Here is a 16,882-nt window from a genome sequence, read left to right as displayed (position 1 = left end):
TTTTTTCTTTTATATAGTCCTTTGTGTATAAAATGTACATATAAGTTTTTATTTTGTATTTTGTATTTATGAAGGTTCATGGATAGTGTAAAAGTGTCTTGTTTGTGTTCTCAGTGGCTCATTGAACATCAGATGTGGTGTGCACATTCAAACACAGGATCCAGAAAGCCGTTTCACTTATTTATTTGCCATTTCACTTATTTATTTGCCATCAGATGATTGGTGGATGATTTAGTCTCAAGTATTCAATGAAAAGTATCACCAGTGATACAAACAATAACAAGAACATAAATAATAGTCAAATAACTTAGGTCAACTTCAATGACTTGCATCAGTAATGCATCACCAATCTGGCAGGTATTCAGGTGCTCCTTTGTCCTGTCTCAGTGGTTTGGAGGGAAAAAGGGCAAGACAGGCCTACAAGGTGGGGTTTTATAACCTTGGAGGGAGTGGTCAATGCTTGAGTGGCAGGCTGAGCGGTCATACTTTTAATAATTTAAAAGCAGTTTATTAAACCTTCCATGGAAAAACTGAGACAGATTAGTATTCAAAGATGAGCGTACTCATGTCTTAATCATGCCTGGAGGGGATCTTTAACGTACAGTAAATCTGCTCTCTGTTGTGATTGGTATGTTCTACTTGTGTTCTTTTTAAAAAAGCAGTAAAGCAGTAGGAAGGTCTTCTTGTTTTTTTTTTTTTTTGGAAATGAGTGAGGTATTGAGTGAGTTAGTGAGTGAATGAGTGATTTCACCTGGCAGTTGTATAATTAAAGGACACAGAGCCCATAGAGAATGCCTAGGCACAGGGTCCAGACTGTTGTGCTGCAGCCTGAAGACATTGCACACCCAATGTTTTTTTTTCTTTTTTAATATCACCATCATCCATTCCCAATTATTCCTTAATTTATGGGGATATCCAATACCTATTCATATGTATTTATAGCATGAAAATGAAAGTGCAGCCAGTGGTCACAGAAGTTCCCTGTGTATGCAGATCTTGATTTAAAAAAATCACTTATTTTAAACAAAGATTCATGGCCATTAGGGACTGAATTTTTTTTATGCTTTTTAATCTTTGATGGAAATAATGCCTTTCATGTTTTCTTTCCTTGCTACTCACTTTTATTGTGGTCCAGTGCCTTTTAAATGTTCCTCCTTGTCTTGCCCTTCTTTCCTAAATGTTTGTTGGCTCCTTGTTTGATCCCATGTGGAATTTAATTCTGAACAGGGTCTGGTCCTCAGCCACTCGTGCAAATCATGGACTTTTCCTTATTAAGTCCTGGCCACAGGCTTCATTTTTACTGGATACATTGCAAATAAGTAGATAAAAACACCAGGACATAAAATGAACAAATCTCTAAATTTGTAAAACATACAAATCAAAACCAGAGCGAAGAAGAGTGGAGCGGAGTGCCACTAGGGTCATGTGCAGCGTAAATGAGCGGAACAGCCGGGCTACGTCGCGGCCAGAGCTGGTCACAGCGCCCGGGTGGTCCTGCAGCCACAGCGACGCATTTGAACGCTTGAGGTGTGAAGTGTTTTCTAACAGCAGCTTTCCTCCAGGGTGGACGCTGCCACCGTGTTGTCCCTGAGACTAACGTGTAAGACGTTAGCTGAACAACAGGCCGCGAATGGACCCAGGGAGCTCGCGTGAAATGTCGACCGACGAGGAGTGCCCTAAGCCGGCCGGTGTGCGGGAGGAGACCCCGGGGGAAGAGTCGAAAGGTGGAGAGGGGCGCACCGTAATGTTGAGGCGAAGAGGAGTGGATGAAGACCCCGCGGAGGAGGTAAAAGCGCAGCGTGAGGATGACGGTGATGATGCTGAAAGCCAGATGAAAACTGGAGAGGAGGAAGATGCTGGCAAACACGAAGAGGAACTAGACCCAAGAATTCAGGCATGTTTAAACATTATCAGTTTTACTTAATAAGTCAGATAGATTAAGCCTGTGTTGTATTTTTTACACAAATAATCCAATTTGATATTATTACATATGGCATATGTACTAAGCAAAGCTGTGTATACATGGAAATATACAAGCACTAGGCTGCTCCTTCCACAGACTGGTATCTGTCATGAGATCTGCCTTAAGCCTGCATCTCTGAGAAGCAATTGTTACCCCCTCTGAACACTATCAGTGCTTTATTTCCAGCATCTTTCCAGCCATTCTGTTTGTATTCTGCTTAGTTCAGATCATCTGCCCCCTGTGTTTCCAGGAGGAGCTGGAGCATCTCAACCAGGCCAGTGAAATGATCAACAAGCTGGAGCTGCAGCTGGATGTGAGGAAGTTGTTTGTGTCGCAGTCACAATGTTTGTACACTGAAAGGCTGTTCACTTGTCTTATTGTCAAAGCCCTAGCTTTCACACAGTGTCATGGCAAGGCTCACTGAATGTGATTTGTGATTTTATGTCATGTGTGCGCTCCCTGCAGGATGCCAGGTCCAGCTACAGGAGGATTCTTACTGATTCTGCCAGGAAGCTCAATGCCCAGGGCTCCCAGCTTGGTCCCTGCATTGAGAAAGCAAGGCCCTACTATGAAGCTCGCAGACTTGCTAAAGAGGTAGGTGTTGTAGCTGCCCAAATCTTCAGTGTATGTGAGGGGATGAGTGTGAGAGATGTACTCTCAGTTAGCAGTTTAATAAGTCCACCTAGTGTTAAGTGGGGCAAGCTGCATAGATCGTCGTGCAATAAATCCTTCATGAAGTTTATAATTTTCAGTTTTTGTTCAAGCTGTTTGAAAGAGCTGTTAATTCAACCTGAGGGTCATACAGGAAGCTGAAGTGCTGTTGAATTGTGTTGTTTTACATTCAGAAATGTTAGTCATGTTTAGTCTACCTGTTTGAAATAAATGGGCTGGAAAAAATAAAATGGTAACTTAATTGTCTGTCACAAAGCAACAGATTTTTTCTGTGTCAGGGCTCAACAATAAATAAATCATGCACATTTAAAACACACAAAATTGGACAAACACAAAGCAGAAGCAGAAATATCTCTCAGCATAACCTGACCTGGAGTAAAGCACCATCTGACCAAAGTTCCACCTTAGCGACACTGGACTGGCTAGAAATTTAAAGTAATTTAAACTCTGTAAGGGGACTTCTTTTTCAATGTTGGACTATTCATTTCGTAAGTATTCATTTTGTGATTGAAAACTATGGGGATAAATATTTGTTGATAACCTTTTTTCATACAAAGAAAATGAGACTAAAACTAAAAAAACAGCAATCTTTAAATGCGAGAACTGCAACAATAAGTAATAATAAGTATTATTTTTTCCGTCATTGAATAAAAAATAAATGACAATGTGAAAGATGGATTAATGGAAAAAAGGACTAATTACTGTTTTGATGCGAAGTCTTATTCAACAACCAGCATGTATCTGTGCAATCACTATAGCTCCTGATGAGTAAAACAGATGTCTCAGCTGTCCAAACATATGTCAAATGTAACGCTATCAAGCGCTGTGGTTATTGATTTAACCTTAATGCTACTTTCATTTTGTTACCTTTATTGTGTGGGAATGAGATTTAGTCCTCTCAAGTTAAACCCAGATAAGATAAGATAAGATACACTTTATTAATCTCCAGCTGGGGATTCATGGGTGGAAAAAACAGAAATAGAAATAGAGAAATCCAGGATACACAATACAAAATAAAAGTGGGCTATATACTTTAAATGTACAAATTATATAAAGGGCTTATGTCAGAAAAAAAATAAAGAATAAAAAATATATATAATAGTTGCTGCAAAGAACTGTAAGAAAAAATGCCATGAGAATATACTGCTAAGAATTCTGTAGAATTTCACAGACTATACACAGATTGCACATGGAATGGATAAAGTGACTACAGCATTAATGATATTGCACAGAAATAAATATGTGTATGTCACAGTAGAATACTATTATATATTGATATGTACAGTACTCAAAGAGAGTGGAAAAGAACAGTATTGCAAGGTACTAGGTATATGATAGATCATCCATCACTACAAGAAACAGTCAGAGTATGGAAAACAGTGCTAAGTTATGCAACGCTGGAGTTGAACTCTGACAGCTGTTGGTATGAAGGACCTGCAGTAGCGTTCCTTCTCACAGGGTGGATGCAGCAGTCTGTTCCTGAAGGAACTGCTGAGGGTCCCCACTGTGTCATGCAGAGGGTGGGAGGGGTTGTCAGTGATGGATGTCAGCTTGGCTAACATCCTCCTTTCATCTACAACCTCAGTGGTGTCCAGAGGGCAGTCCAGGACAGAACCAGCTCTCCTGATGAGTTTATTGAGTCTCTTTCTGTCCCTCTCCGAGCTTTCACAGCCTCAGCAGACCACTGCATAAAAGATTGCAGATGTAACCACAGAGTCCTCAGTAATGTCCTACATACTCCAAAGGACCTCAGTCTTCTCAGTAGATGGAGACGACTTTGGCCCTTCCTATACAGGCATCAGTGTTGGTGGACCAGTCCAGTTTATTGTTTGGGTGTACACCCAGGTGTTTGCACTCCTCCACAATCTCAATGTCCAAACCCTGGATGCACACTGGTGTAGTCTGTGGTGCTTTCCTGCAGAAGTCTATCACCATCTCCTTAGTCTTGCTGGCGTTTATGTGCAGGTGGTTTAGTCCACACCAGTCGACAAAGTTAGGGATAACCCTGTATTCCAAATCGTTCCCCTGTGATACACATCCAATGATGGCTGTATCATCGGAGAACTTCAGGAGGGGGCAGCTGGTTGTATTGTGTCTGAAGTCCGATGTGTAGAGGGTGAAGAGGAAAGGAGAGAGCACAGTACCCTGCGGAGCCCTGGTGCTTCAAACTGCCACATCAGACACACAGTCGCGAAGCCTCACATACTGTGGTCTGTTGGTGAGGTAGATGATGGTCCATGCAGTCAGGTGACCAGATTCCACCTCAGCAGTGATTGCTGGACAGTGTTGAAAGCACTGGAGAATTAAAAAAAACTTGACCCTCACTGTGCTCCCAGTGCTCTCCAAGTGGGAAAGAGAGCGATGGAGCAGGTAGCGTCTTCCACACCAATGCCTGGATGATATGCAAACTGTAGGGGGTCCAGCTCGCAGCTCACCAGGTGATGGAAGTGATTCAGTATAATCCTCTCCAGAGTCTTCATCAGGTGGAAAGTTAAGGCTACCAGCCTTAAGTGGTTCGGCTTCCACAAAGGAAGTGTGGAACCACAAAGGAAGTTTTCCAGAGGGCAGGAACTCTCTCCAGGCTGAGGCTCATGTTGAAGATGTGCTGAACAACTCCACAGAGCTGATCTGCACAATCCCTGAGCAGTCTGGAGCTGATGCCATCAGGGCCAAGAGCATGCTTTGTGTTTGCATACTGTAAATCCAGTGTTAAATTGTCTCTAGTGTGGCATTTGACATACTGGGTGAATGTGGGTAGAGTTGAAGACAGGGAAGCGTGGTTAAAATCTCTAGAGAGTAGGAAGGCCTGGGGGTGTGTTGTATGCAGCTGTGAAAGCACAATGTGTAAGAGCTCGCATGCTGCTGCCGTGTCGGCTGAGGGGGGGTGTACACAGTTATGGCGATGACATGCCAGAACTTTGCCTTTCGGCTTAGCTCCTTCTTCACCACGACGGACCGGTACAACGACTTACTGCCGGCAATGAGAACCAAGCTTCTGCTCCATTCATACAGAGACCGAACGGCCCATAGTAAAGGGCCCCGGACTCCATACTCCCGAAACACCTCCCACAGAATGCCACAAGGGACACGGTCGAATGCCTTCGCCAAGTCCACAAAACACATGTGGACTGGTTCGGCAAACTCCCACGAACCCTCGAGCACCCTGCGGAGGGTGTAGAGCTGGTCCAGTGTTCCACGACCAGGACGAAAACCGCATTGTTCCTCCTGAATCCGAGGTTCGACTGTCGGCCGAATTCTCCTCTCCAGTACTCTGGAATTGACTTTACCACGAAGGCTGAGGAGTGTATTACCCCTATAGTTGGAGCACACCCTCTGGTCCCCCTTCTTAAAAAGAGGGACCAACACCCCGGTCTGCCAGTCCAGGGGCACTGTCCCCAACTGCCACGCAATGTTGCAGAGGCGTGTCAGCCAAGACAGCCCCACAACATCCAGAGACTTGAGGTCTACGGGTAGCCCGGCCACCAGGTGCTCGCCTGCGAGCCCCGACCCCAGGCCTGGCTCCAGGGTGGGGCCCCGGTAACGCCAGTCCGGGCGACGTAGTCTTCCTTGCTTTTTGATCAGTCATTGGGGGCTGTGGAACCTCTCTTAGTCTGACCCGTTGCCTAGAACCTGTTTGCCTTGGGAGACCCTACCAGGGGCAATAAGCCCAGACAACATAGCTCCTAGGATCATTCGAGTACTCAAACCCCTCCACAACAATAAGTGGCGGTTCATAATACAATTCAACTGTAACACAAACTACAGGCTTCAAAATGGTCCATATTTTTATGATTATACAGTCAGGTCCATAAATATTCGGAAATCAACTAAATTCTCATCTTTTTGGATCTAAACCCCAACAAAAAAGATGTGCTTCAACTGCAGAGTTTCATCTTATTTTGAGGGTATTTTCATCATCTTGTTCATTTCATTTAGAGCACTTTTACTAGTTATGGTATTTCTTAAGAAATGCATTATGATACACATTGCCACCATCCACTGCTGTATGTCCAGTAGGCACTGTTCTACACAGGAGAGAAATAAGTGTAATTATAAGTGGCAAATGTGGGTTTTATGATGCACAAATAATAAAACTCACAAATATATGTTAGTTGCATTTTTCTTCCTATTAGTGGACAAATACTACCCAACTTGAATAATTGTTAATTAATTCCATATATAAGGACACAGTCAGTGAGCATATCTGTGTCCTTTCGTTTTGTAAGAAAACATGCAGTAGCTTATTATCATCCATTGTATCCACTAAAAAGACAAATTTTAGAGCACCTAAATGCAACATGCAATTATGGATCAGAGGAGTCTCAAAACTCACACACACACAAATGTAACCCACATAACATGAAAGCAGGATCAGCACTGTAAATAAATGCATTTTTACAAACAGCTTTGGAAATACAGAATGAAGATTAACTGCAGAAATAAATGCATTTAATATGCAAATTTTGTTTAATGGATGAAGTCAAAGTTGCAAATATACAATATATGTCGAATACTTTACATGTATTGAGGCTGGGTTATATTTGCTACATGTACAAGTGTTTGACATTTTCTTTTAAGATGGATCATATTAAGATCATAACATAAATGTGTGTTTAGACTTTTTTCTCTTCCATCATAACCTACCATAATGTCAAAACAACACACGGTTGTACTAGATGTATTTAATTTAAAGAGACTACGTCTGCATGCTGGTCTCTTGACCAGACATTGACATTTTTCTGTATTCATCATAAACAGTGATGCAGTCATTAATCTTTCAGCAGCGACCTTACATTTTTTGTTATCCGCCTCCATCCAACCAGGTCTTCCTGCTGCTTTCTCATGCAGAGATGTCGACCAGACCTTCCCATGTCATCAAAGTAACCTTGACTTTAACAGCTTTCTCCCAAACTAATGCAGATGCACCTTCCTCCAGGCTTTGAGAGAGCTCACGGAGCTACGTGTCTGGAATGACTTTGTTCTTTAATCAGGATAAACACCAGCGGCACTGAGACTTTATTTTAAAGGGAGTCCCGAAGTACATGTAAATACAGCCTCTATTTCAAAATAGTTGGGACACTGTGCAAAACATAAATACAATAAAATGCGATTGTGTAAAAACAATATATTTAGCTTTACCTCATCAACTCTATTGATTTTTGTAAATACCTATATGCTTATTATGAATTTGATGCAGCAATACGATTCAGACAAGTTGGGACAGGGGCAACACAAGACTGGGAAAGTAGTGGAACGCTCTAAAAACACCTGTATTTTGTCCACAGGTAAAGAGTTGATTGGTAACAGGTGATAGTATCATGATTGGGTATGAAAGGGGCATCCTGGAAAGGCTCAGTTGCTCACAAGTGAGGACGTCTATACCCGTGAAGTCTGGCATGCTAAATGACCTATTGTGCAGCATCTGGGACGACACTCTGAAGTCTACCATGTCCAATTTGTTTTTTGTCTTAACCACCTAGTGTGACTTCTCCATGACGACCTTAGCGTTGACCATTCACATGCACTCTCCAGAGTGCACTAAGATAACAAACATGGCAATGAGGTGGAGAAAAATATTGTGTAGTCTCATAGCATGTTGCGGGCTTTTCCTGTTCAGTAAATGAACCTATATGCTCGTAGTGTTACAACAAGCTCAAGTTTTGTGGGTTTTCTCACCAATTAGAGGACCCAGTTGTATCGGCTGTCCACAAATATCTGACAGAGTTAAGAAACAGTTCCAAAAATTGCACATTTTAGAATGCTGCAAAAGCAGTCTGCACCAGACACACACAGACTCTACGTTAGGATACATTTAGAAAGTTCAACTGTAGAGAAATACAACCTGTGAGGTACCTTGAACTTCAGGACTTCTAAATTCAAATATATATTTTATACATTTTGATACCTTGAAAATGTTCTCTAAGACTAAGGAAATCAGCAGTTTGGATAGAGGCTCTGGGTGAAAGCCTGCCACTGAAAGGATCAAATCCACTCTGCTTGTAGCCTTTAATGAGCGCACCCTTTTTATTGTGGCAGTAAACTTTTGTAATTTGTTAGAATGTTTTTTAGCTGCTGTTGTCTGTTCCCCCAGGCCCAACAGGAGACTCAGAAGGCAGCTCTGAGGTATGAGAGGGCTGTGTCCATGCACACTGCTGCCAGAGAGATGGTGTATGTGGCAGAACAGGGCCTCTTGGCAGACAGGAACACCATGGACCCAACCTGGCAGGAGATGCTGAACCACGCCACTTCCAAGGTACAGACGCAAACTTCTCCCTGACCCCGGAACTTGTATTCTCTACAGGAAAAACACAGGAAGTAATATATTTTTCAACCAGTTTGACCCATTAATTGCAGTAGATGATGTCAGCTCACATGGACGCTAGTTAACATAGGATAAAGGCTTAAGGGTCAGATGTTTATCACACAATTGAAATTACACGCAATAAAGTAAATAATAAAATAAATGATAAAGAAATTACCCTGACAACACGACAGTGTGATGTGTTCACTGTTTTTCTAGACAGGGATAGTACATTTTTGTGTAATTGTGTTTGCTGGAAGTAGCTAGAAACACAAGAACTTGTTGATGCAAGTTCTTCCCGAGAAACATGAGCCCAACCGGCCAGATGACGGAGCTGTAATTAAAGGCCAGACATTACATTTTGAAATGGCCACACCCCTCACACTGCAAGCCCAGTTGACTTGAAATTGGACACACAAGTCCAGCTCAAAGTGCTCTACAAGAAAGCCTTTTGGGCTATAAAAGTCTGCAATGACTGATTTTCTGAGTGAGATCGGTTGAACAACATGGCTGCTATAAACGTATAAAACTTTCCAAAGGGCAGGGCTTAGTGGGAACATGGTCATAACTCATTAATGATTTGTCCAATCACCATATTTCTCAGTATATATCTTCACGCCTTGTTTGGGAGTTGGCCTGCCCAAGCATTTTGAATCCAACCCATTCGCGGCACCACAAACACCAAAAATGTGTTCCTTAAAACCACTGGACGGAATTGATCACTGCGAGGCCACAAGAAACATTATGAACTCAACACCTGATAAGCAGAGGGCCAGAAGAAATATTGAAAATCCCACACCTGACAAACCAGGCAGCATTCTGATTGGGGATTCTACCAGGCATGTAAGAATGGTAAAGACTGAAGATATAACTATGGCTGATAAATCTGTCAGGGAGGTAACAGTTATGTTACCAGTTATCTTTTCTACACATCCAAATAACAGGAACATTGTCATTCACAATGAATCTTTTTACATTCTGCAAAGGAAAAATGCCTTAGAGATCTCTAAAAAAGACTTTTGCTTACTACTGGAGAAACTGAGTGACTGTCAGTCACAACAAATATTGATATCAGGCCTCATTCTAACCTTGGGGAAAGGAATAAAATCTCTCCGCAAACTCCTTGCCCTGAGTACATGACAGCGGCATTTTCAGTATCTTTTGGAACTGTAAAGGGCGCTTTAGGTCTGATGATACATCCAACCATCACTGTCTGCAGTGTGCTCAGTGGCAATCTATGTCATGCTCTTGGCATGTAATACCAAATCAAGAATGCACAGATAAACAGGGACCATTAACCAGGGACCCAGCATCATCTCCCCACCACTATCACCTATCAAGGTTTTAGCTGCCATGCTGAAGCTCAGTCAAACATTAGAGCTGGTGGTGATTGTTGGAACAGTGAAAGATGAAACAAGAAATTTTTGGTGAGTTTTATTTTGTTTCTGTGGCTCTGGTGAGGGCAATTTTGCGGTTGTTTCTGTTTCTGATTTTACTCTTTAAAAAATGGGTCTATGTCTGCAGCGATAATTTCCATAATGTTATCAGACACTTAGAATAACAATATGAGCCTGATTGTCCACTTTTAGTGGATGTACATTGACGGTGTGCACGTTCCTGGGGGGGTTACATTGTTGCCTATTTCAGCTGCCACCCGCAGCACTGGAAACTTAAAAAAATGTTGCCACTTACAGACAAAAACATTAGAAAGCAGGCTCCATAATCAGATAGTATTTGATTGCAATTGATTGATTGAGTCTCATGAGCCAAATCAGACCATAATTCATAGTTCACCCATTCTACAGAATCCGATTATTCTCCAACTCCATCCTCTGTGCTCGTGGACCTACCATCAAACGGCTCAGCTCTGTGGCTGGCCCTGGAGCTGACAGAGACACACTGGCTGGGCTATAGGCGGTAACTCTGGAATCACTAAGCTCGTCTATTAGACTCAAGAGGCATCGCTTGGCTTTATTTTCGTTGACCAACTGTTGTATTGAGTTCCACACTTAGTATTTTGGTTTGATCACTAGGATCCCGATGAGGAGTTTGTTGTTGAGATAAACTCATTTATTGGTATTTTAACTGTGGGTTTTTTTATTGAGCACTGACTGTGTCCTTTTTGGAGATCTGGAGGCATTTTCTAGTTAAGTTTCTAGTTAGTATCAGAATCAAAATAAAATAATCAGCCTTATTGGCCAAGTATGTGTGTACATACAAGGAATTTGACTTTGTTTTAAACACTGCACTCAATATGCTTGTATAGAAAAAAGAAAAGGACACACAGCTCAGTGAGGACAAATGACAAAAAACCCCAAAAGACTGAATAATAAGTGCAAAAAACAACATGTACAAAGAATGATGGGGCAATAAACAATATTTACAATGAAATTTACAATGTGCAGGTATTTATGTTGACCGTGACAGTGAGTGGTGAATGTTCATGTTAAAAACGATGTGTTAATGGATTAGAAATGGTCAGTCAGTGGCTGTTTTGGTGTCAGATGGTTTGTGACACTGCATGATCTGCTAACTGTTCATCAGGATGACGGCTTGTGGGAAAGAATTGTTCTTGTGTCTGGTTGTTTTGGCGTTCAGTGGTCTGTAGTGCCTACCAGGCGGGACAAGTTGGTCTACAGTGATGGGTCCTGCCCATTTCCTCTGTCTGAAGGTGTGTAAGTCAGGAATGGAGGTTGGTATCAATTATTTTCTCAGCAGATTCTGCATGGCCTGCAGCCTCTGTCTTCAAATGTATTCTTTATGGCCCACCAGCACTGTCAAACAGAGAGCATGTAAATTATACAGGTTCAAAATGCAATGTCTCTTTTTACCTCGTGGTGGCAGCAGCACTTTGTAGCTCTGTGACCCATGCCAGGAAAACAGTGAAGGCCGGCGCTCCAAGACAAGTGGAAATTGCAACATTATTCAACTGAAAATCGAAACAATTGTGTTTGAATAATATGCCAACACACTGTTGCTGTGCATAAGGAATTCAATGTAAAGAGACACTACCAGACAAAACATGCTAATGCATACGACAAGCTACCAGGGAGTGAAGCACCCCAAAGCTGTCTTTGCTTCACAATAGCGGTTCTTCACAGGAGCCCATTAGTCAAATGAAAGTGCCACCAAAGCTAGCTACGAAGTGGCGTTGCTAATTGCTAAATATGGCAAACCTTTTACGGAGGGTGAGTTTATCAGAGACTGTGTCTTAAAAATAGTGGAGAACATTTGCTGTGAGAAAACGGAACAGTTTGCTCGTGTTTGCCTGGCTCATAACACTGTATCATGGATAATAGAAGACATATCTTCAGATATTAAGAGACAACTAGAGGACAGCCGATGCATCTGACACTGCTCAGTTTCTGATTTTTTTGAGAGGAGTTGACAAGGACATGAATGTAACAGAGGAGCTGCCTGACCTCCAAAGCCCTTAAGGCCATTTCAAAGGAACTGATTTATTTGTCTCTGTTTGTTCAGCTGCTGATGATATGAAACTACCATGGAGCAAACTTAGTGGGATTAGTACTGATGGCACATCTGCCATGGCTTGTGAACGAAGTGGATTATCCACACTGATCTGTGATGAAGTCAGCGAAGAAGGAGGCAACACTATTAAACTCCACTGTATAATTCACCAGCATGTTCTTGATCATGTTTTGAAACCGGTGGTAAAGACTTAATTTCATTCGCTCTAAAGACCTATACCACCGCCAGTTTGAGCAGTTTTCTGCTTGACATCCTTGCTGAATACGGAGATGTGGTATATCACGACATGAGGTGGCTCAGTCGGGGGTCTGCGGCTGGCAGACTTGGCTTTTTATAGCATCTAAATGTGCTGAACTTGAGCCTTCAAGGGCAACATGCAGTGGTGAGCCAGCTATATGCACACATCCAAAGACACTTGTCACAAATGGAGCTGGGCACCACACATTTCCCAGCGTTGCATGAGGTCATGGTTGGTTTTCCACAGGACAATATCAGTGTGCAAACAAAGACGTATGCAACAGACATCACATCCGTGGCTGTAGAGTTTAAAGAACACTTTCATGAATTTGAATGTCAAAAAGGACATGTTGCTTTTCTCTTCTCCCTTCTCCGTGGACCCTGATGACGCTCCGCATCAACTGCAACTGGAACTCATTGAGCTGCAGTGTGACAATCAGTGGTGCAGCCGACACCAGCAGCTTTCTCATGTAAACTTTTACTGGGAGCTGGATAAAGGTTTCCAGAAATGTGAACATTTGCATAGAAAATGCTGAGCTTGTTTGGCTCCACATATTTGAGCAGACATTCTGTTACAAACTTAAACAAGCTCTGCTTAAGGTCAAGACGAAGTGACTTCCACCTAAATGACATTTTTTGCATCTCAACCATTGCTTTCAAACCAGACCTGGCCTGTGTGCTGCAGTCCAGATCTTAGTATCACCCTTCTCATTAGTGCCAGTGAATTACCTGTTTCTTGATCAGAAGAGATTAAAAACTTAATTTCTGAGTGTTTATTTTTTACAATAGAAAGATCTGCTGCGCAAATTTTTCAAATGGAACATCTGTCATTAACACCTAAAAGTCAAAGCCACAGTTATAAATATATGCACTTGGACTTAAGGCATGTATTGATGTACTACGCTTTTGAATAATGTAACTGTTGGTGTTATGCACCCATAGATTACGAAGAGAACGGTTTTGTTATGACCTGTTTATGCCTGAGTGGCTTACATTTGGTTACATTCCCATTTAAAAAAGATGCAAATTGCTGTGTCATTTAAAATAGTGGTGCAATGGGTGTGAATGGTTGTGTGATGTCAAAGCCATGATGCGTAATGGGTGTTAATGTGAGCCTTTCAAACCCTCAATTGAATGAGTTCAGGTCGTCGGCCAGTTGAGGGTTCTCAGCTGAGTGGGGGGATGGTCTCCTGTAGTTGGTAGTGTTGGGGTTCGAATGTTGAGGGTTGTTGCTGAGGCGGTTGCTAAAAAGATGTCCTCCAGCTTCCAATCTACTTTGTCATTGTGTTTCTGGCTTGTTATCGTTATGGATTTTCCAAGTTTTTAGCAGTCTGTTCACACTGATATGAAATAACATTCATTTTGTAAAAATAGGCTAATTAGGCCTAAATTTACTTATTTTTTTTAACATTGCCTACTTACAAAAATGTCCACCCCATGGACAAATGTAGTTGAGGACCACTGCCACCTTGTGTTATAAGTAGGTTACAAAACTAAATCAAGTGTAACAAATTCTATAATAATAATAAATTTTCTATCGATCAATAAATTGTTGGTGACATTGAATATACAGTGCAGATGGAGATCATTGTCATAATGTCATTCTGCATTTATTCTTGATCCAAAACCAATTCTAGTTTCAATAAACAGAAAACGGAGAACTTCATCTTCAAGCTGTCACTGCATGCCAAACCATTCAGTTGTTTATTATCCACTTAAATGCAGTAAGAAACATAATTGCCAGTTAAGTGAATTGGTCTTGATGAATGGAAAAAAGCAGAGAAAAGATGGTTTTGGTATTGTGCATCCTGGCTAACTGTCACACTGTCATGGCTTACTGGGACACATTTAGTGGAACTATTTTTAATGTTATTAGTAACACCTGTGCTTTTCCTACTACTATCAGTTTTGAAAAAGGCCTTTTGAATGTGTGTCCACTTAATTATCAGAGTCATGGTGGGATATAGGCAGAAGTTAACTTGTGATTTATGAGCTGATCTCAGACATATTTCCTGTGCTGGTCAGGTGAATGAGGCGGAGGAGGAGCGCCTCCGCAGTGAGCGGGAGCACCAGCGAGTCACACAGCTCTGCCAAGACGCCGAGGCTCGAGTCCAGACCCTCCAGAAAGCCCTGAAGAAAGTCATCCTCAAATCCAAACCTTACTTTGAACTCAAGGCTCAATTCAATCATATTCTGGAGGTGTGTACCAGCAGTGATTTAAAAAATATATTACAAAAACACACAATGTGTTCACACTGCTAATAATTACTTGGTACTTTTCTAACCAAGAGTGAGACGGGACAGGTTCTGCATGGCTGTACTGATGTTCTTTACCTGGGACTAGTTTAAGCTGCAGTGTTAACACAGAGTCTGCAAAATGTCTGCATTCTAATGTATGTGATTTAACTTACATGCAGACATTTGTGGTCATGAGTCATTACAAACTGCTGTTGTGGCATTCAACCTTCAGTGACTTTCATTTGAAATCTGAAAATATCCCACTTAGCCTTCAGCTTTGCAGCTGCTTTGTGTTGCTTCATTCTTCCAATAAGATTTTGTGAGGACCAAGGTGATAGATTTGAAGCAAGCTGTGTGGGCCAAATGGGGAAACACTGCAAGCTTCCAAGCTAAATAGGCCTGTTATATCATCAGCCTAATTGATGCAATGCAATGGTATTTATCAGCTCTTGATGATGCTTTTTAAATCACGCAGAGAGCTTGAGAAGGGCAAAATGCCTCCATCATTTATGGAGTATCCTTACCCTTATAGTATGTGTTGAATATCGGTGGATCTCCTGGATTTTGGGCAGAGCCATCATTTTTATAGCTGCTGTTCGGCTGATTAGGCAGATAGGTTATATGTCTGGATGTGGTTTGCTGGTTCACCATAGCAACTTTATAAGGTCGATGTTGTATTTACAGCTTGTTACAGTGCCTCCAAGTGGCCACAAAATCAATTAATACAGCCTAAAATTAACTGTCTCATAACTTTTGACTGTATAAACTGGTGAATAATAGTGAATTTATTTGAATGTTAACAATAGGATAGCGTCGGTGACTGATAAAGCTTGGACTTGGACTTGTAAGTTGTGTTCACTGAGTGGATTGCTTGAACATGATTAAAAGTAAAAATAACCATCTTAAAAAGCTACTCAATTGAGTGTCAGTGTCAGGAGAAATGTGAGTGTGTCATTGTGAGCCTTGCTAACTTGCTGTTAACTGTTTTTCAGGAACATAAGGCTAAAGTAGTACAGCTGGAAGAGCAGGTGGCGAAAGTAAAAACATGTTACTCTGTGGCCCTGCGGAACCTGGAACAGATCAGCGAGCAGATCCATGCACAGAGGGGGAGAATCAGGGCCAACAGGGGGCGTCCTGCTGTCTGTGGAGGTCGGAGCTCCCCCGTAGGTGCTGAGGCTGAGTTCAGAGCCACCATCGGGATTCAAGTCAGTAGCTGTGTGGGAGTCGGTGGGATAGAGAGTGACTGGGCGGGCGGTGAAAAGACCCGTCTGTGGGTAGAGAGGCACAGAGAGAGCGGCTGGGGCCAGAGGGAGCAGCTGGAGGTGGAGCAGGCCGGCTCAGACTGCATGTCAGTCATCAGCTTGCAGACCATCGCCTCCGACCTGGAAAAGTGTGACTCGGTGGAGCACCTGGGTGACCTAAGCGATGCTGGGAGCTTACTGGGTGAGGAGTGGGACTGCAACAGGAAGCCCAGTGAGAGGCCAGTAAGCAGAGTGGTGACCAACGAACCCCAGCAGGAGAGGGCCCACCAGGAGAAGGGAGCGGTTAGTAAAGAGAAGCAAGACAGTTTCGTCAAGCAGCATCATAGAAGTGTTAGTCTTTGATAGCCAGGAGGAGGAAGCGGCTTGATTGAATGATGACGAGTGAGGATCATGGCGAGAATATGATGAGGGATCAGAGAGGAAATTAGAGGGGAGAGAAAGTACTGGAAAGCTGGAAGGAATGTGAAATGGAGAGGCTGACCATGACTGACACAGTGCCGCACAGTTAGGAATAGCAGGGAGGGCTGGCAGATACTTCGGCACACTAATGAATCTCTACGTGACAGCAATAAACAGAGAGCAGCCCTGCACAGAGCACCTCCCCTCATAGATGTACTTTACAGTATGTGATCCAGTCTGTTGCTCCACACACTGAAATATCAAAGAAAGTGCCTGAAACAAACAGGCTGAGGAAAGCTGATGCCAGGTACACAGTGGGCA

At 42.4% G+C, this 16,882-nt stretch overlaps 1 protein-coding gene across 1 annotated transcript; it reads left to right on the top strand.

The window, feature by feature from the left end:
• The first annotated feature begins 1,630 nt into the window (after positions 1–1,630).
• Positions 1,631–16,504, top strand: sh3bp5lb (SH3-binding domain protein 5-like, b). The gene is made up of 6 exons (XM_041955987.1): positions 1,631–1,894; positions 2,214–2,276; positions 2,429–2,557; positions 8,727–8,888; positions 14,688–14,861; positions 15,893–16,504. Exons 1-6 carry the CDS (start codon positions 1,631–1,633, stop codon positions 16,502–16,504), a joined length of 1,404 nt encoding a protein of 467 aa, XP_041811921.1.
• The last annotated feature ends 378 nt before the right edge of the window (positions 16,505–16,882 follow it).

This window comes from Chelmon rostratus, chromosome 16 (assembly GCF_017976325.1).
Source record: "Chelmon rostratus isolate fCheRos1 chromosome 16, fCheRos1.pri, whole genome shotgun sequence".
In the NCBI taxonomy this organism is placed as follows: Eukaryota; Metazoa; Chordata; class Actinopteri; order Chaetodontiformes; family Chaetodontidae; genus Chelmon; species Chelmon rostratus.
Note: the sequence above shows the minus strand (reverse complement) of the source record. Positions and strands in the feature narration are given on the sequence as shown.